At 50.4% G+C, this 20,857-nt stretch overlaps 1 protein-coding gene across 3 annotated transcripts in view; it reads left to right on the top strand.

Moving 5' to 3' along the window:
* LOC121929724 (TBC1 domain family member 20-like) overlaps positions 1 to 17,540 on the top strand; it is a 21,707-nt gene extending 4,167 nt beyond the window's left edge. For 2 of the 3 annotated variants that reach the window (XM_042465583.1, XM_042465582.1), the window contains exons 2-8: positions 928 to 1,116; positions 3,236 to 3,316; positions 5,106 to 5,292; positions 6,017 to 6,118; positions 6,653 to 6,794; positions 8,075 to 8,259; positions 15,806 to 17,540. In XM_042465583.1, coding sequence (XP_042321517.1) covers positions 928 to 1,116; positions 3,236 to 3,316; positions 5,106 to 5,292; positions 6,017 to 6,118; positions 6,653 to 6,794; positions 8,075 to 8,259; positions 15,806 to 16,061 — 1,142 coding nt within the window. In that variant the 3' untranslated portion in view covers positions 16,062 to 17,540. The remainder of the gene's footprint in view (positions 1 to 927; positions 1,117 to 3,235; positions 3,317 to 5,105; positions 5,293 to 6,016; positions 6,119 to 6,652; positions 6,795 to 8,074; positions 8,260 to 15,805) is intronic. The other variant, XM_042465585.1, reaches the window with a different exon arrangement.
* Positions 17,541 to 20,857: the final 3,317 nt, after the last annotated feature.

Below are 20,857 nucleotides of genomic sequence, written 5' to 3'. Positions count from 1 at the left end.
ACATATATATAATATTTCATTTGAGATATATATGATATTTTATAATTATAATATATATCTATATTTCATTTAATATATGTATAAATATTTTTATAATTATAATATACACACATATATATCATTTGAGATATATGTGTGTGTATATATATATATATATGAATTTATAATTATATATTATGTATATATCACCTGTGATTTTATAATTATATATATTTTATTTGAGATATGTGTGTGTGTATGATTTTATAATTATATAATGTATATATATATATATTTCTTTTAAGATATAATTCATTTGAGATATATATATATATATACACACAATTGGATAATTATATACATACTTCATTTGAGATATATATACATATGACTGCATAATTATAATGTGTGTATATATATGAATTTATATTTCATTTATATATGTGTGTGTGATTGTACAATTATATAATATACTGTGTGTATACATATATGTATATATATTTGTATATTTCATTTGAGATATATAGGACATGCCCTGGAAAAAGGAGGACCTCTGGTCGCCTTGCTCAATGGACTTTTAAGCCCTGCTCCAAATGGAGGACGTTTGGGAATTCCTCCTGGAAAGAAGGCTGAAACGTCCTGGAAAAGGAGGACATCTGCTCATCCTGGGATCCAGCCCCAGTGAAAGATGCGCTGGGCTGTAAAGCATTCAGATAAAGAAATACATCTGTTTTCCGCTCGTCAGAAGCTAAGAGCAGATGGCGCATGTCAAAATCAGGGTGGCAGGGCATGCCAGGTTGTCGGTGCCACAAAACTCACCCCCTTTGCTAGGACTCCTTGGGTTGCAGTTTCTCCTAGCATTTGCTAGAGCCATAGAGTTGGAAGAGAGCCCCAGGGCCCACTGAGTCCAGCGCCAGGCCTCTCCCCTCACTCTCTTTATTTTGGCAGACCTGCCGGGGTCCCAGAGGAAGCAGAAGCAGCTGCTGATCCACCAAGCGCTCACAAAGGACCCTGTGGATGTGGAGGCTCTGCGGCAGGCAGCCTTCAGCCACGGGGGGCTCTTGACCGACGAGATCCGACGCAAAGTGTGGCCTAAACTGCTGGGCGTCAATGTCTACAGCTTGCCCCCCAAGCCAGGTATGCCACAGTGTTCAGCTTGGGCCCACCCCTGGAATAACCCTGTGTCCAGTTCTGGGCCCCACAATTCAAAAAGGATGTGGGGAAACTGGAGCCAGGTGTCCAAAGGAGGGCAACTAAAATGGTGAAGGGCCTGGAAACCATGAAGCTTTATGAGGAAGGACTTAGGTTGCTGAGGATGTTTAGCCTGGAGAAGAGATAGGGGTGATATGATAGCCCTGTTTGAATATTTGAAGGGATGTCACATTCAGGAGAGAGCAAGCTTCTTTTCTGCTGCTCCAGAGACTAGGACCCAATGGAGTAATGGATGCAAGCTCCAGGAAAAGAGATTCCAGCTCAACATTCGGAGGAACTTCCTGAGAGTAAGGACTGTTCGACAGTGGAACACACTGAATCCCTGTGAGATTTTGGTGGAGTCTCCTTCTTTGAAGGCTGTCTTTAAGCAGAGGCTGGATGTCCATCTGTCAATGGGGATGCTTTGCTTGAGAGTTCCTGCATGGCAGAAAAAGGGGGTCGGACTGGATCAGGGCCCTTGCGGTCTCTTCCAACTCTATGATTCTATGATTCATGCTGGTAAAATGTGGGCTGCACAATACAACTGTTGGGTAGATTTGTAACCAGTTGACCAGCCAAACCCAAAGGGTGCTCAGCCATGGCTCCTTTTCTTCATCCTGGAGAGAAGTGACCAGAGGGGTGTCCAGTGGGGCTCTGTCCTGGAGCCACTTTGCTATTCAACATCTTTATCAATGACTTGGGTGAAAGAATAGAAGGCATGCTTATCAGATTTGCAGATGACACCAAATTAGGAGTAGCAGCTAATACCCCAGATGAGAAGAAGATCAGAATTCAAAATGGCCTTAATAGATTAGAAAGCTGGGCCAGAACTGAGAAAATGAATTTCAACAGGGAGAAATGTCAGATACGGCACTTAGATAGAAATAATGAAATGCACAGATATAGGATTATGGGGGACACCTGGCTGAAGGAGATTTATACATGTTTCTCAGCATCCTTTTTAAATTGTGGTGTCCAGAACCGGACACAATATTCCAGGTGAGGACTGACCAGAGCAGAATACTTAACACTAGAACTTCCGTTGATCTAGAGACTAGACTCCTAAAATCACATTGGCCTTGTTAGCTGCCGCATCGCACTGTTGACTCATGTTCAACTTGTGGTCTGCTAGGACTCCTAGATCCCTTTCGCACGTATAAATATCCTTAAGCCAGGTTTCCCCCATAATCCTATATCTGTGCATTTCATTTTTCCGCCCCAAGTGCAGTCCCTTACATTTCTCCCTCTTAAGGTTCATTTTGAATTGGGTTGTTGAGTCTGGGGTCAACCTCCGACAAGACCCTCTCTTTCTTCCCCACTAATAACCACACTAAAGCCAGAGAGAGATGATGGTGGGACTGAGAGAAGCCTTTAGACTGTCAATGGAACAGCAGGAACAAGAGTTTATTTAGGTGGAGTGTTTTGTAGAATCATAGAGAGGGAGGAGACCCCAAAGGCCATGCAGTCTAACCCCATTCTGCCACGCAGGAATACACCATCAAAGCCCTCCCAAACAAATGCTCTTTTGTACCAGGCACTCATAAGACTGTTCCTTAAAACCCAGAACAGATTCAGAGCCTCTCCAACTTGGAATCTATCAGATGCCAGCACTGTTCCCACATTCTCCCTGTCTGCTGGGGGATTCTGGGACATGTAATCCCCCCCAAAAACGCAATATTGCAAAGCTCTAGACCTCGAAATAAGAAAATCTCATTGAATCAGATCCGGGGTCTTCCATCTTGTTCAGTTCAGTCTTGAGAACGTTCTTGTTGCTGTCAGGCTTTCTCCAAACTGACAAGGGTCGAACTTCAAATGCTCCACAATTCAGATTTCAAGGTTTGTATAGAGTTTTAAGGACATTTCAAACTTTAATATGCAATGTTTTTAACTATTTAAAACATTTTATAAAACCTATCTACCTTTCTAATGCTTTTGTATTGCTTTTAACTTGTACTGTTTTAATTGTTTTGTTACCTGCCTTGAGTCCCCATATCGGGATATGAATAAATCAAATAATATTAATACTGTAATTCATTTTTGATGTGTGTCTTTAACCTGGCCCCAGGTCCGGACGTATGTGACAACCACAAAGATTACAACCAGGTGCTCCTGGACGTCCGTCGCTCCGTCCGCCGGTTCCCCCCAGGTAAGATGGATCTCTTGCAAAGGGAAAGGAGGAAGGAGGGAAATTAAAAGGAGGATGGGTTGAGCAGAGCAAGCCTGCCACTCTCTGGATGCTTTAGGGTTCCTTTCTGCAAGAGGGAGGATTGCAAACACAACTTTGTTCCTTAACTGCTCTTGCAAATGCAACAGATGACCATCACTTCCCTTGATCTGGACACTATACTTCTGTTGATGCCACCTAGAATCACATTGGCCTTTTTAGCTGCTGCATTACACTGTTGACTCATACAAACAAAAATCCACCAAAAGTGATACCTTTATTAGCTAACCGAAATGCACAATATACTTGTTGCAAACTTTCCAAGCTCCATGGGCTTCTTCATTAGGCAAGATGTTACAAACCAAACAGGAGGAAAAGAAATAAACAACTGGAGATGTTAGTCAGATGCCTGGATGTTGTTTCAGTCCTTAGTAAAGATGTTATGAAGGGGAGGATATCTTTTGCAGGCAGGCTTCTCCACCTCCTGGCCTGGATATGCGGCAATAGGGAGGCTGTCAAAGTCCAGGGAATTTAAAGTCCATTTGCATCTCAATGATTGACTCAAACTCAGTCTGCCAGGACTCCTAGGTTCCTTTCAAGCATATAATAGGCGGGTAACAAGCAGAGTTAATACAGTGTACAACAATAACAACAACAAGCCCCAGAAGACCCCGGCCCAAGCCTCCCTCCCAACTATAAAATCAGGCAGTAAAACAGGGTTAAAAAGTACCTAACGATACATAGACATTAAAGACAAGCCACAACTAAGACATATAATAAGAGGAGGGGGATTCAGTTGGTCCTGGACCTTCTCCATCGGGGAAGGCCTGCCTGCCGGAAGAGGAAGGTTCTTGTCGCCTTTTTAAAAGCCTCTCTTCCGGAGGTCATGCCAGGGTTTTGGAGCGGAGGCAGAGAAGGCCCTCCGGGAATTTCACCACTAGCCTGGTCTTCCTAGATCGCAAGGGCTTTTTCCCAGAGGATCAGAGTGTATAAGTCTCCTTAAGCCAGGTGTCCCCCATAATCCTATATCTATGCATGTCATCTTTCCACTCTTAAGTGCAGTACCTTACAATTTTCCCTGTCGAAGTTCATTTTGTTAGCTTTGGCCCAGCTTTTGAATATAGAAAATATCTGGAAAGCAAAAAAGGGAAACAATCTCTTCTTCTTTTGTCCCGTTCCATGACTCCAGCAGCCCTTAAGCAGCGGGTGGTTGAATCATGAAACCATAGAGTTGGAAGAGATCCCAAGAAGGGCCATCCAGTCCAATCCCTGCCATGCAGAAACTCTCAGTCAAAGCATCCCTGACGGATGGCCATCCAGCCTCTCTTTAAAGCTCTCCAAGGAGGGAGACTCCCCCACATTCTCCAAGGGAGCATCTTCCACTGTCAAACAGCCCTTACTCTCAGGAAGTTCCTCCTAACGTTGAGCTGGAATCTCTTTTCCTGGAGCTTGCATCCATTGCTCCATTGGGTCCTAGTCTCTGGAGCAGCAGAAAACAAGCTTGCTCCCTCCTCAGTATGACATCCCTTCAAGAATTTAAACAGGGCTCTCATATCGCCTCTTAACCTTCTCTTCTCCAGGCTGAACATCCTCAGCTCCTGAAGTATTTCCTTGTAGGGCTTTATGGTTTCCAGACCCTTCACCATTTTGGTGGCTCTCCTTTGGACACGCTCCAGTTTGTCAGCATCCTTTTTGAATTGTAATGCCCAGAACATGGATGTGGGGAGGGTCTTTCCTCTGATGTCTCCCACCTTCTTGCCGTCCCCCGCAGGCATGCAGGAAGCTCAGCGCCAGGTCCTGCAGGAGCAGCTGATGGGCGTCATCCTGCAGGTGCTGAGGACCCACCCAGATCTGCACTACTACCAGGGCTACCACGACATTGCCGTGACGCTGCTGCTGGTCTCGGGGCAGCGCATGGCCGTGGCTCTGCTGGAAAGGCTCTCTACGCTCCACCTCAGGTACGGTAGCGGCAGAGAAGGGCAGTGAGAAGGAGTTGGGGGTCTAAGGCAGTAGTTTCCAACCTTTGGTCTTCCAAATGTTTTGGACTTAGAATCCTAGAGTTGGAAGAGACCACAAGGGCCATCCAGTCCAACCCCTGCCATGCAGGAACTCTCAGTCAAAGCACTATGTTTTTAGAAATGTTATTGTGAGCTGCTTGAGTAGGTGGGATAGAGATTAATTAATTTATTAATTAAATATAAATAATCTGGACCTGAGCCATAGAGGGCTTTATATTTCAAACCAGCACATTGAATTATGCCTGAAGATGGACAGGCAGCCACTGGCACTGTTAAAGCAACGCAGTTGTTTTTATCCCTATAGCCAGCCCCAGCTAATAATCTGGCTGTAGCTTTTGGGACCAAAACACGTTTCTGACTACTGTTCAAGGGCAGTCCCACGTAGAGCACGTTACAGTAATCCATATGGGATGCAACTAAAGCAGAAGGGGCTTTTTGGTAATATTTCTAAGGAGCTTTGAAAGGTCAAGCTAGCTGTGAGTGGCTGCATGCAGGGCCAGGACTGCCATTATGCATGTCTAGATGTGGCTAGATCAATGGTCAAATGTCTTGGCTGGTGGCGGTGCCTTCTGATCTGGCTGCTACTTGCCTGCCTGCACCCATTTGCACCCAAGAGGTGGGCGGTGCATACTGCCCTCCTGCCCAGCTCTGCTCCTTGCTTTAGGGACTTCATGGACCCCACCATGGACAGCACCAAGCACATCCTCAACTACCTCATGCCCATCCTGCAGTGGGAGAGTCCCCAGCTCCACGACTTCATGCAGAGGTACCTCTTGTCCTGTCGGGTTGTGGGCACAGATGCAATAGTAATACTGTTTGATAGGCAATAGTGCAAAAGGGGAGGGGGAGAGAGATCAGGAGTTGGGTCTACACTCATTGCTCCATATTTGTGGCTTTGACATTTGCAGATTTGATTAATATGTTCTCTCTAGGAATGTCTGGGTCCTCCAGTGCAACTCTATGGTCAACTTGCACTGGAGGACCTAGAGATTCCTAGAGAGGATACTCCACTAAGCATTTATAGCTCTTCCAGCACAAGAGCTATGTTAGACATTGACCACAGAGTTGCACTGGAGGACCTAGAGATTCCTAGAGAGGTGTCTTTCAGGCAAAAGTGTGTTTTTGGTTATTTGTGGTTTTTCCATATTCCTGGGGGTCTTGTGCCCCTAACCCTAGTGAAGATGGAGGAACAAATGTGTTTGCAAAACCGCGATGGTTGTCTTGTGGGAGGGCAGATTTCGGTGCAATGAAAGCCAGGGCCTTCTCACTTGTGGTCCTCTCTCTTTGCCTTTGCCCGCAGAGCTGAAGTGGGCACCATCTTTGCCCTGAGCTGGCTGATCACCTGGTATGGCCATGTCCTCACCAACTTCCATCACATCCTGCGCCTTTATGACTTCTTCCTGGCCTCCCATCCGCTCATGGCGGTCTACTTTGCCGCTGCGGTAGGTCACAACCAGAGGCGGGCATTTTTCCTTTTTAATTGTTATTCTATATTTGCTAAACAATTCCATTTCTTAGCCCAATATTCTCTTCCAACCACCACTCTTTCTCTCTATTTCCTATGGGTTTAGTGCAGTAAGGCTATTATCCCTATTCATCATTTCCTTTAACATAATTAGCCATTCTTCTTTAGCTGGTATTTTTCCTTCTTTCCAATATCTAGCATAACAGAACTTAGCCACTGATAACCTATAAAGTATCTCCCTCTGGTATTTTAATTCGATCTTAGAATTCAACATAAAGGTCATATTTAGCAAAGAGAATTCCGGTTCTAGAGGCAAAGTTACTCGTAAAACCTCTGCCATTGTTGCGTGGATATTTTGTCCAGTGCTTTCTTGCTAACTTGCCTTTCTGCCGCGTGTGGAAAAAGGAGCCATTTGCCTCCTGGCGTTTCCAACAACTAGGCAAACCCCTTTTATACATGGAATTCAGTCCATATTGGGCAAATACCACCTAGGAAGCAATTTTTAAAAAATCCTTTTAAATTTTGAGAGAGTGTGAATTTGCTTGAGTTTTTCCATGCCTTTTCCCAGTGTTCTGTTCCTATATTTCTACCTAAGTCCTGGGCCCATTTAATTATAGGATGTTAGATGGTTTCTTTTTCTCATTCCCTTTCATTCCTGATTTTGCAGGATTTTGCTCCATGGTGCTTCTCTTCTTCCAAGAACATAAGGAGGGGGGCATTTTGTGACCGGAGGGGAGTCCCTTCCTACCCTTCTCCTCAGTGCCATGTTTGCTTCAGGCTGTTTGGGGCTTTAGGGCTGAGATTAGTCTATCTCAAGGTTGGGAATCCATTGCTGGACTGCAGCTCTCATCTGCCTTAGCCACTCCTGGAGTCGTAAAGCATAGCCAGTCAGAAGAATATGAACACCGAAAAGTACTGCAGATCGCAAAGAAGGAGGGTTCAAAGCAGCTCGGGAGGAGCTGGGAGATTTAGAGGCAGTTGTTTCAAGGCACCAGGTGCCTAATTAGTCCAGCGTCTCCTGCTTAACCAACTTTGAGAGTGGCATCATCTGCCTTTGGTTTCTTCATTGCTTGATGCATGGTGGCAATAGGTCTTCTGCATCTACAACCTCCTGCCTCAGACCCCAAGTTCTCAGACTCTCAAAGGCCACCATCATCAGGAGCTGCAGATTCCTGGCAACCTGTCTCCTCCTTCATGCCTGAATCTTCTTGCTCCAGAGGCTGATAACAACAGGATCCCATTTTTGTCCTCTTCCAGATTGTCCTCCACCGTGAAGAGGAGGTCCTGGCTTGCAACTGTGACATGCCCAGCGTCCACCAGCTCCTCTCTCGGATCCCTCAGGATCTGCCATACGAGACCCTCGTGCTCCGAGCCCAGCAACTCTTCAGGTGTCTCCCGCACACCGAACTGGCCAAGCAGGCCGCCCTTCAACTCTACAAGAGGTAAGAATCATAGAATCATAGAGTTGGAAGAGACCCCAAGGGCCATCCAGTCCAACCCCATTCTGCCATGCAGGAAATCCAAATCAAAGCATCCCTGGCAGGTGGCCATCCAGCCTCTGTTTAAAGACTTACAAAGACGGAGACTCCATCACTCTCCAAGGGAGCAATGTCTTCCGCTGCTGAACAGCTCTTACCTTCAGGAAGTTCCTCCTAATGTTGAGGTGGAATCTCTTTTCCCAGCAGAGAGGGTCCTGACCTCCTGTAACCTGGGTTATGCTCCTCCCATTTGCTCCTGTAGGCAGGGACAAAGAAGACCGGCCCCCTATATGAGGAGGAGCAACCCCCTCTGGGCCTCAGTCTTGTCCTGCCTACGCTCCTAGCAGGTCACACTCCTTCAGCCAGCGTCGTTTCTCTTCTCCGTCGAAGCGGTCAGTTGCTTTTTGCTCTGCTTGGCCTCCCTGCTCCCTCTTCCCTGCCTTCTCCCCCTCTTGGTGGCGGGCTATGGCAGAGGACCCTAGGCTCACGGGTGAAGGGCCCCCCCAGGGCAGGGCTTCCCCATTACAGGGTCTGCCGCTCTCCTTGGGGGAGCAGGCGTCAGAGGTAGAGCCTGGGGCCCAGCCGGCCGAGACCCCAGTCTCAGGGGGCTCCGGGCAGGGCCCCTCCTTCCGCCCGGGCCGCTCCGGTCCCCATGGCTTGGAAGAGGCCCCGGCTAGTCCCAGCCTCCACGAGGCGAGCGCGGTCCGGGAGCTGGGCGAGTTTGTGAGGGCCATTTTCGCCCGAGAGGCGGCGAGCCTGTTGGGGGGGGGGGAGGCTTCCCCCCTGGGGTCCTGGCTAGGGACCTTCCTGGCCCCGCGCCCCTGCCACCCCTTGGCAGGGCTACCGCAGCCTTCCCCTCCGCTGAGCCCCTGCAGGCCAGGGGCCAATACGGAGCCTCCCCAGCTGCGGACTCTAGCCGCTTGCGGCTAGTCCCAGGGGCCGGCCCTTCCCTAGCCCCTCGCCTTGTCTCGCCCGCCGAGCTCGCGGGCCTCCAGTCATGGTCCGCTGCACACGTGGCAAGCGGGCAGCCTCCCTCTCAGCGGGCAGGGGGCCCCGGGGCCCCGCGGGCCGCCCGCCAGCTTGAGTTTGCCGCGGAGGCAGATCCTCCCTCCCCCGCCCCGGCGCTCCTTGGTGATGCGCAGGCGCCTACAGAGGGATGGCGCCATCTTGGGCGGCGCGATGGGGGCCGCCATGTTGGGTGGCCCAATGGGCGCCGCCATCTTGGCCTCTCCGAGGCCGGCGGCCATCTTGGGGAGGTCCGCGGGGGGCGCCATCTTAGCGGCGACCCCGGAAGTCGCCATCTTGAGGGCGGCAGAACCACTTCCGCCTCTGCCTCCCCCCGCCTCGGCCGTGACGCTGCGGAGCGGCTCCTCGCTCATCAGGGGAGCGCGGAGCTAGCCTCTCGCAAGCGCCCCAGAGATGATGAGGTGGTCTCCTTGTCAGATTCCGAGGCCGAGGTGGCCACAGGGCGCCCACCCAGGAGACGCCGCCGTGCCGAGCGGCGCCACCCTCAGGCCGATGCGGCCCTTTATGACCTGGAAGGAGAGTCAGTAGAGGAGGGTGAGGTTAGCCCCGACCTAGAGGAGGGCGAGCTCTCAGGCGACGACGAGGCTTCCATGACAGAGCCCACTGTGGCCTCGACGCGCCTCTTCAAGTCTGAGGATTTCCCCAGGCTTCTAAATAAGACCCTCAAGACTCTGGCCATAGCCCCTTCAGTGGAGGCTAAGCCCCCCCAAGAGTCTGAGTTGCCCAGGGTGGGCGAGGGGCTGTTCCCCATACCCACCCCTACCTTGGCCGAGATTCCGTGCCCCGCTAATCTTATGGAGATCATTAGGTCAGAATGGAACAAGCCTGCCACGTCAGGTCCCCTGCCCAGCTTCATTAAAAGACTATACAGCTTCCCGCCGGCTGTGATGGAGAGGCTGCAGGTCCCGGTGGTGGATGCCCCCATGTCTGCCCTTGTGTCCTCCGCCGTCTTCTGCAAGGACGGGGAGGACACCTTAAAGATCCCTGAGGACAAAAAAGCTGAGACAGTCCTCAAAAAGGCCCATGAGGCCATGTCTGTGGCCATTAGGGCGTCGTCAGCAGCGTCCATAGTGGCTAGAGCCGCCCTCACATGGGCGAGAGAGCTCCTCCAGGAGGTGCCCTCCCACAAGCCCCACCTGCGACAGGGCCTCAATAAGATTGTCCTGGCTTCGGCCTACACTGCGGACGCAACCCTGGACTCGGTCCAGTACTGCGCCAAGGCCCAGGCAGCTGCGGTCACTGTGCGCCGCCAGCTGTGGCTCAAGAACTGGAATGTTGATGCTAGGTCTAAGCACAATCTGGCCTTCACTCCCTTCCTTGGGGCTAAATTATTTGGTGAGTCACTCGACCAGGTGCTGGTAGAGGACAAAGACAAGAAAAAAGCCTTACCGGGGGGGACGTAAAGGTGACTCCAGAGCCAGGCCTAGGGCGAGAAAACAGTTTTTTCGTTCCTCCAGACCTTTCCCCTCCTCCTCCCCCTCCACCTCCTCCCAGGCCAGAGACTCCAGACCGTTCGGTCAGCGCTGGGGCGACAACAAACAACAGTCCAGACAGTCCCGGACACCCTTCCACCAGAGAGGCCAGTCCGGGAACAACAGGGGTCCCCGCAAACATCAACAGCAGCCACAATGACGGGGCGCCTCCAGTGGGAGGCCGGCTGAAACACTTTCTCTCGGTTTGGCAGCGGTCCACACAAGATCAGTGGATTCTCAACACCTTAAGGTCGGGCTACCGGATAGAATTTTTCCGTCAACCCCGAGAGAGGTTCATCCCATCTCCAAGATCGAGGGACTCAGCCAAACACAGCCTCCTGCTGGATGCCATCAGGGACTTGCTCTATCTGGGGGCCATAGAGGAGGTCCCGGCCTCACAATGCTTCACAGGCTGCTACTCCACTTTCTTCTTAGTCCCAAAGAGGAATGGAAAGTGGAGGACTATACTAAACCTGAGGGGCGTCAATTCTCACATAGTCTCCAGAAGGTTCCGAATGGAGACCCTCAAGTCGATGCTAGAGGCCATCCAGCCGGGAGACTTTCTTTCGTCGCTGGACTTGCGCGACGCCTATTTCCATATCCCTATTCACCCAGACCACCGGCGCTACTTGAGGTTCGCCTACGACGACCATCACTATCAATACAGGGCGCTGCCCTTCGGTCTGTCATCGGCGCCAAGAGTGTTCACCAAGGTCCTGGTGGCCTTAGTGTCTCACTGGAGATCCCAGGGGCTACACGTCTACCCCTATCTGGACGACCTTCTGATACGATCACCGTCGCTCCACCAGGGCCAGTCGGACGTCTGCCAGATCCTCCGCTCCTTGGAGGCCCATGGGTTCCTGGTCAACCTCGCCAAGAGCTCCATCACTCCATCTCGCCAGATCCAGCACCTGGGGGCATGCCTCGACACACAGAAGGGCATCATCTCCCTCACACCGGAGAGGACTCAGGCCATACTCAAGACGGTCGACCAAGCCCTGTCCCTTCCCAGAGTCAAGATCTCTCTGCTGGCACACCTCCAGGGGCTCATGATAGCCGCAAAGGACTGCTTACCGTGGGCCAGGTTCCACTCAAGACCCCTCCAGTGGTTGCTCCTGCCTCACCAAGAGGCTATAGCAAGGAGGTCCAACATCAAGATCCTGATGACCCCGCAGGTTCGCGACTCCCTCCGGTGGTGGAGATCTCCAGCGATCCTCAAGGGGAGGCTGATCTGGAGTCCCGGGAAGGTCCAGATTACGACCGACGCAAGCCTGAGGGGCTGGGGAGCCCACTGCGGACACCAGATGGTCCAGGGGAAGTGGTCCCCCGACGAACAAAAAATGCCCATCAACAGACTAGAGCTGAGGGCGGTAAGATTAGCCCTACAGGCCTTCCACCAGACCGTCTCAAACAGGTCAGTCCTGGTCAGGACGGACAATGTGACAACCAAGGCCCACATCAACCGCGAGGGCGGTACAAGGTCAAGAGACCTAATGACCGAGTCGCGGCTTCTGTTCAGTTGGGCAGAGACAAACCTGATCGCCATCGAGGCAGAACATCTTCGGGGAGAGCTCAACACAGTCGCGGATTGGCTGAGCCGGACAGACGTCGACCAGGGCGAGTGGGAGTTACACCCCGAAGTGTTCCTCCAGATAACACATCAGCTGGGCCATCCGCAGATAGACATGTTCGCCTCTCCGATAAACGCCAAGCTCCCCAGGTTTGTTTCAAGGTTCCAGTCCGAGGGGGCCGAGGCCGTCGATGCCCTCAACCTTCAGTGGCCAGACACCCTGACCTATGCCTTTCCCCCACTTCCTCTCCTGGCCAGATTGCTAGCCAAGGTCAGGAGGGACAGGATAGAGGTGATCCTGGTGGCCCCGGCGTGGCCCAGGAGGGCTTGGTTCTCCGAGATCCTGACAATGGCGTCATCCCACATGGCCCTGCCACTCCGACGGGATCTCCTGAGTCAGGGCCAGGTTCTTCATCCCGACCCTCAATGGCTCAACCTTCACGCCTGGAGGCTGAACGCCTCATGTTACACCGGTGCGGATACTCATCTGAGGTCGTAGACTCCATCCTGGCCTCCAGACGACCCTCAACCAATCGTATCTATGAGGCGACCTTCAGATCCTTCAAGAGATGGTGTAAGCTGAAGCGCGTTAACTTCCTCAGCTTTGCGGTTCCTGATTTGCTCCAGTTCCTTCATGATGGCATCAAGAAAGGACTCAGGCCCAACACGATAAAGAGGCAGGTGGCAGCTATCACGTCAGTGCTGCCTCACGGAGAGGCTGCCGCCATGTCTGCCCACCCGCACGTCAGGAGACTGCTGAGAGGCGCTGCCAACAGGGCCCCACCGACTCGCCATCGCTTCCCGACTTGGAGCCTCCACACGGTCCTAAAGGCGCTAACAGTTAAACCCTTTGAACCTATCCGTGAGATTTCCTTGCGGCACCTGACCCTTAAGGTCATTTTTCTTACAGCCATCACGTCGGCCAGGAGGGTGTCGGAATTGGGGGCCCTGTCGGTCCGCAAGGACTTGTGTGTCTTCAGACCAGATTCGGTGTGTCTACGACCAGATCCCACCTTCCTCCCGAAGGTGAACTCGGCCTTCCATGCCTCTCAGGACATCCTGTTGCCTTCCTTTTGCCCCAAGCCCCAGAGGGACTTGGAGAGGTGCTGGCACACCCTGGACGCGCGCAGGGCCCTGAAGGTCTACATCAAGAGAACTGCGCCATTCAGATCCTCTGAGGCTTTGTTTGTCTCCTTCCGTCAGGGGTCCTGCGGGCGGAAAGTGTCAGTCTCCACCCTGGCCAGGTGGATAAGGTCTTGCATTGTTGAAGCTTACAGGGCCCTGGACCTCTCTCCCCCAGAGGGGATCATGGCTCACTCCACCAGGAGTGCGGCCACATCGGCCGCCTTGTTTACTAATGCCCCACTAGCTGAGATCTGTAGGGCAGCTACCTGGAAGTCTTCCTCTACCTTTGTGAGGCATTATAAGCTAGACATTTTCCAATCCGCTGAGGCGGCCTTCGGCAGGAGGGTCCTCCAGCAGGTGGTCGCTGAGACCTCTGAGTCTGACTAGGCACCTTCCCTCCCTGTGGCGAGGGCTTTGGTAAATCCCAGGTTACAGGAGGTCAGGACCCTCTCTGCTGGGAAAACAAACGTTGGGTACTTACCGTGACACGTTAGTTTCCAGCAGATGAGGGTCCTGGCATCCTGCCCACCCTTGGTGCCAATGGGGGCTCAGCTCGACCTGCTGATTGACCTTCCTTGTTTCTCTATAGCTGGTTTGATTGTTTGCCTATGATTATTGTCTATGGGCCCGGCCTCCCTCAGGCGGTCCCTTTAGGTTTCAGTTTTATCTAAGTTTCTATGTTTACCTATTAAAGGTCAGTTCTTGATTTTACCTTGGTTTCGCTTGGCTTGTCATTGACTGAGGCCCAGAGGGGGTTGCTCCTCCTCATATAGGGGGCCGGTCTTCTTTGTCCCTGCCTACAGGAGCAAATGGGAGGAGCATAACCCAGGTTACAGGATGCCAGGACCCTCATCTGCTGGAAACTAACGTGTCACGGTAAGTACCCAACGTTTGTTTTCCTGCAGCTTGCATCCATTGCTCCAGATCCTTTTCTCTGGAGCTTCAGAAAACAAGCTTGCTCCCTCCTCAATACAGTGGTACCTCGGGTTACGAAATTAATTCGTTCCGCCGCCGCTTTCGTAACCCGAAAAGCTTTCGCAAGCCGAAAACCCATAGGCGCTAATGGGGAAAAGCCGCGATTTCGTGTGAAATAGTGCCGAAAAGCACCAAAAATTTTTTCGTAACCCGAAAAAACATTCGTAAGCCGGAACAGTTTTTTTAAATGGATTTTTTTCGTAACCCGGAAATTTCGTAAGGCGGCGCATTCGTATCCCGGGGTACCACTGTATAACATCCCTCCAAATATTTAAACAGGGCTATCATATCACCTCTTAACCTTCTCTTTTCCAGGCTAAACATACCCAGCTTCCTAAGTCTCTCCTCATAAGAGTTGGACTGGATGGCCCTTGTTGGGCATCCAGAGAAGGGGGTCCAACAACATGAGATGGGGCAGGGGGCAAGCTGGAGGGTGCGTCTGAGTCTCCAGCTCACAGCCTTCTGGACGGCGTCTCCTAAGCTGTGTAACTCCCTGCCACAGGAAACTAGGCTGGCACCTTCCCTGCTCTCCTTTTTCCAGCAGCAAAATGCCTTTAGTCCCAGACTAACCCTCAAACCACTACAGCAACTGACTTGCGTTTTTGTGCAAGTGCTTACACTGCATTTGTGGAGAGAAAAATCTCTTCCAGGATTGCTGTGGATTGAAAGTGCTTGCTTCTCCTTCTCCTGCCTGGCCCAGCTCTCTCTCTCTCTCTGTGTCTCATAACTGGACCAACTAACTTGAGAAGAAAGAAAAATATTTTAATCATGAATGTTTGCTTAATGCCCTATAATTTCACATCTTTGCTAGCTGTTTGTCCGTCTTGTGACTCACCGCCTTCCTGTGAGGCCTCCTCTGACTTATTGAGATATTGATTTATTGTGCTTGGAATGCTCCCAAGGACTCAGACCTTTTTTGCATGAGATGGAGTGGGGTTATTTGTTAATACCTTTAAAAAATAACACAAAGACACACAGGCTGTCCTTTTGCTCAATAGCTGGGATGGAGAAAACCCTAAGAGAGGAACTAAACAGAGCCCGGAGTTTGAAAGTGCCATCTTTGAGCTCCTCATCCCCTTCTTTCTGAACTCAGCCACAAAGTCCAGCCTCTTCCTTAGAGTTTTCCCACTGGATGGACTAGAGTTTCCCAAATGGTGGACCTCCAAAACAAGGATTTTGGACTTCAGCTCCCAGAATTCCTGGTTGGAGGTCCAACTTGCTAGGACTTCTGGGAGTTGAGAACCAAAGTTTGGGAAACAGGGGGCTAAACCAATAATTCATAGGATTGCATTTGCTTTGGGGTTTTATTTGACCTGTATTAATTGTATTCTGTCTGTGCCAGCATCAGCATCGGGTCTTTCTCTGAGTTCCAGCAAGCAGCCTCCTGCCAGCGTCCGGATGCCATCCTTCGCCAGCAGCAACAACACATGACGGTGCCTGGCAAAGCCGAACCGGACATCCTCCTTACCACAGCGGAGCACAGCCCCTTGGTGAAGGCAGCCGTCTGGGGGATTTCGGCCACCCTGGGGGCCGCTGCGTTGGCCGTCACACAGACCGCCTTGGAGTGGGCACCCGAATTCCTCCTCCAGCTCTTCTAGGCCATGAAGGGACTTTGTCATGAATTTGTTGGGGACGTTGGCACTCTGAATCTCCCGCATTGCACTAAGGAACAGCACTGGGATTCAGGACGCTGTCAGCTGAACCCAGGACTCTCAAGTCTCCTGGCTTTTTTGAAGGGTAAAAGTGACCCAGCATGGGCAAGTCACTGTCCCTGAGCCTCAGAAGGAGCCAATGGGACAAACCTCTTCTGCATATATCTTGCCAAAAAATATCCTTCTTTTTAGAGCCACTATGGTGCTATGGTCTGAGTGTTGGCTAGGACTGTGGAAACCCATTGGGTGACCCTGGTTAAGTCACACTCTCTCAGCCTCAGAGGAAGGCACTGGTGGCAAGCCTCCTCTGAAGACATCTGGCCAGAAAACCTTAGGATAGGGTTGCCATGAACTGGAATCAGCTTGAAGACTCCTAACAAGGAGACAAGTGTTGTTGTTTGAGTACTAGCTTAGGATTCAAATCCCTATTCAGCCATTAGTGACCTTGGGGAAATTGCTCTCATCCTCAGCCTAAGAGGAAGGCAATGGCACATAAATCTTTTGGGAAGACAGTGTGGCATAGGGGTTCAAGTCCTGGCCTAGGTCTCCAGTAGACCAGGGTTTGAATCCCTGCTCAGTGATGGAATCCCACCAGGTTACCTTGAGTGAGCCACACTCTCTCAGCCTCAGAGGACGGCAATGGGGGCAAACCCTTGAAGAAATCTTGCCATAAAAACCTTGTAGTAAGGTTGCCATAAGTAAAAAATGGCTTGAAGGCGCACAGCAACAAAAAAGGGAGCTAAGACATAGGACAATGGTGGGGGGAAACAGCAGCCAGCCAACAGCAGAGGGTCCATAGGTTCTTGCCATCAGATGGGACTTCCCAACTATGGCCAAGCACATGCCAGACCTCCGTACGCACCATTGCCTTGGTGCACCTGATCTTTGTGGGGGCTGCAGGCTAGTTAAACTCTTCCTCCTCCGTTTTGCCAGGATAGAGATTAGGTCAGTTCTTTCCTTGCCAAAGGCTGTCTTCAAACCAGTAGTTCACTCAAAAGAGATGCCCTTGGCAAGGAGCAAAGAGCGCATGCCTGCCACAGGGTTAGAAAGGTCTGGGCCTTCTTGCAGGAGGGGAAGCAAGCATCCCTTGGTCTGGTGTGGCAAAGGATATCTCTACAGTACTCTTAGTACATACATTGAACTTTCTTTTATCATGGATGCATGGGATATATGGGGAAAGTGGAGCCTTCAGGCTTCATGTAACTCTGGAACGGCACCTTTGCAGCCCTCAAAATTCCCTGGCAGCCCCTTCCAATCCCTCCCAATTTGGGAAGGTGGCAATTTCCCACTCCAAACGTGTGCACAGGCACAGCCGAAAAAAGAAGGTGGCAGCATGAGCTTTCGTAGACTTCAGCCTGCTTCTTCAGGTGCAGCTAAAAATGCAAACATACACGTAAACATGCATCTGAAGAAGTGGGCTGAAGTCTAGGAAAACTCATGCTACCAACTTCTTTCAGTTAGTTTCAAAGGTGCTACCGGATCCTTTTGCATACTGATTTTGCAGACTAACACGGCTATATCTTTGAATTCTACAGACATTGCCTTTTTCTCCAAATTAGCTATTGCTCAAAAACAGGCTGAAAACGGCAGCTGGAAAAGTGACACGGTGCCGTTTCTGGTGCGCTGCAATGCACTGGACGCAGCTTGTAAGGGGATTAAAACCAGCCCATGTGCAATTTCCCACCACTTTTAAACCGGGACTTTCAGGAAGCCTAAAAATAAGGTTAGATGAGGCATAGAGGTCTAAATGTGGGGAAGAGGTCCACAAGAGCATCCGGAAGGAGCAAGAGTTTTCCCTTCCTAGTCTCATAAATTGAGTCTGTGGTCCTGGGTGCCCACCTCTTAGTGGGACAAGAAACGGGGGCCATGCATTGAGCAGTTGCGCTCTGCAAGGACTGCATTTAGTCAGCCATTGCCAATGGAGGCCCAAATTGGCATCATTCTTTCCAATGTTTCACAAATGAAAGCCAGGACCCGTGTGGCTAAGATGGCAGATATTAATGGGGAAGAACAGACAAGCTAGACGAGGCTGCAGCATTTTGTTGAATGGGAAAGGGCAAGATTCTACCCTCTTCTCCCTCTTAGCATGCAACGGGTCCTGGGTTCAACTCCTGGCATCTCCAGAAATGCTGGGATTCCTGAAGATGACTCCTGTGCGAAACTCTGGAGAGCCAGTGGTCATTCTGGGTGGACAGGGCTGGCCTGATTTCTGTGCTTCCTCTGTCCTTGGGTATTGTGGACTAATACACTTGATTCTGCACCCATGAATCCATCTGTGGGCGCAATAGTGTTTTTGGCTACCTAGTACATTGGATTTCTTACTGGGATCATGATGGGCCTTAGATCAAGGCGCTCAGTGGAAGGTTTATATGAGACCTTCCAACTGCTGTAACCTTGCAAAGGACTGCACCTTGTGGTTAGCAAAGGGGGGCTGAGGCAGGGCCTCTGAATGACCAGCAGAAGGAAACGGCATTTATCCCTGCTTTATGTGCTAAAAAACCAGGCTGCCCAGTTCGCAACCAAAGAAATGCTAACAAGACATTCACTGCCGAAGCGGCTGGTTGAGAATCTGCTTTGTGTTCTTGACTGCAAAACCACAGGTCTTAAGTGTGCGCTCTTTGTTATGTGCCTGACTATTACGAGGGTCCCATTGCAGCTCCTCATTGCTGCTAAGAACTCTTATCATGGTTTCTCTTGAGGTCCTATTTGGATCCCTTCCTGCCTGCATGGATCCCTTTTTATGCACAGGAACTCTTGACATGGACAGGGACAGCGGACCAGTTATCTTCATTGGCCAAATGGACTTTGGTGTTGTTTATGACATGAAGGAGGTCGGGAGTTTATCCAGCAAATATCCTGGAAAAACCACGTAATTACACGAAACATTTCACACGACGTCCCACAAAACCCACCATTAAAGTGGTCACAAAGAAGCATCAATGCGCATCTTTTTACTTTCGGGATTTCAGCAACAATGCGTTTCTGACATGGCTTTATTTGTGCAGTTGCGTGTGATAGTCATTCGCACAATTACTCGCCATTTTTGCTTTATTTGTGGGGTGCTTTCATCTCTCTTTAGTGCCGAAATGAGCCCCAGTGAGGTAAACTAGTTTGAGAAGGCGCTTGGTGCCAGGGGCTTAAATGTTTATTGCATATTTATAACATTTGGGTACTGCTTTCCTCTTCAAACCTAGCTGCTGGCTCCATCCGGAGCTTGGAAAAGCTGTTTTAAAAATGGATTACAAGTCCCAGCTGATGCAGGATTCTGGGAACTGCAGTCTCCCAAACTAACTTTTCCCAAGCTCTCATCTCATCCCCAGCCTTTTTATTTTGCAATGAGACATTGGAATGGTGCTTAATAAATGGAGGGAGGCAAGTTTGCCCATTGCAGATTCTCCCCAAAGCAGGGCATATTACCTGCCTGGAGGACAGGAGGACTCCGCTTTTGCTGGACTCAAGTGCCATGTGAGAAGAAAGGCTGTTGTAAAATAAATACTTTGGACCTATCCCTGGCTCTGTGGTTTTGACTAACATGACCGTAACCCCCTTTTCACCACCCATTCAGCCGCTCATTTCTGGGCTCCGGGGATCACTGGAGGGGTCAAGGTGGGCATGTGTACCACTTTGGGGGGTTTCCAAGGCAAAACATAAGGTCGACTGAGCACAAGCAATGAATTCTGCCAGCTGTGAAAGGGAAAGAGGTGATGATGGGGCTTTCAAGTCTCACTATGGTTTTATGAAAGCCAGAATGGTGTCACGGTTTGAATTTTGAACCCTGGGAGAGTTGGGTTCGAACCCCTGCTCAGCCATGGAAACTCACTATGAGAAAGCCACACACTCTCAGCCTCAGAGGAAGGCAAATTTCCTTGGAATAAACCTTTTGGGTGGCATTGTGGTATCGTGGTTTGGTATAATGGTATAACGAGGAGGTATAATGGTTTGAGTGGGAGACCAGGACTATAATCCCTTCTGCTCATCCATAGAAACTCATTGGTTGACCTTGTGCAAGTCACATTCTCTCAGCCACAGAGGAAGATAAAATCTTGCCAAGAAGATGCTATGATTGGAACATTTGGGGCAACCAAGATGACCAAAGATCAGGAAACCACCAAGCCTTAGGAGGAACAACTGGACAGCAACTGCTGTGGATGGAGAAGATCCTCTATTGAGCAAGGAGTCGGACCTGGACCTGAGTTGGATCTACATTGAGCTGAGCATTGGACCCCTTCTAACTCTAGGATTCACTGATTCTGTGGCTGAGGGACCTGGGTAGGATTAGCTTGGAGAAGAGACGTCTGATCAGTGACATGATAGAGCCATCTCTAAATACCTGGAGGGATGTCAGGCAGAAGATGGAGACCAGACCAGAGACCAGAAATGAGCCAATGGGTTCAAATTACTAGAAAAGAAATGCCACCTGAGCATTAGAAAGAATATCTTGACTATAGGACAAGTTCCCCAGTAAGCTTCCTCAGCAGAGGTCTTTAAACAGAGCTTGGATAGGCACCTCTCAGGAGTGCTTCAGTTGTGTATTCCTGCATTGCTGGAGGTTGGACTGGATGGCCCTTGTCGTCTCTTCCAACTCTATGACTCAGAAGAGAAGGACATGGAGGGATCTTTGGCTCAAAGGAAGCCAAAGGAAAGGGATTCCATCAGGGATGCTTCAGCTGAGGATTCCTGAATGGTATGGGGTTGGATGAGATGGCCCTTGTGGGGCCTTCCAGCTTTGTGATTCTATGACA

The sequence above is a fragment of the Sceloporus undulatus genome, chromosome 4, assembly GCF_019175285.1.
Source record: "Sceloporus undulatus isolate JIND9_A2432 ecotype Alabama chromosome 4, SceUnd_v1.1, whole genome shotgun sequence".
Taxonomy (NCBI): Eukaryota; Metazoa; Chordata; class Lepidosauria; order Squamata; family Phrynosomatidae; genus Sceloporus; species Sceloporus undulatus.
The sequence above is the reverse complement of the archived record's forward strand: the minus strand, read 5'-3'. Positions and strand labels throughout refer to the sequence as shown.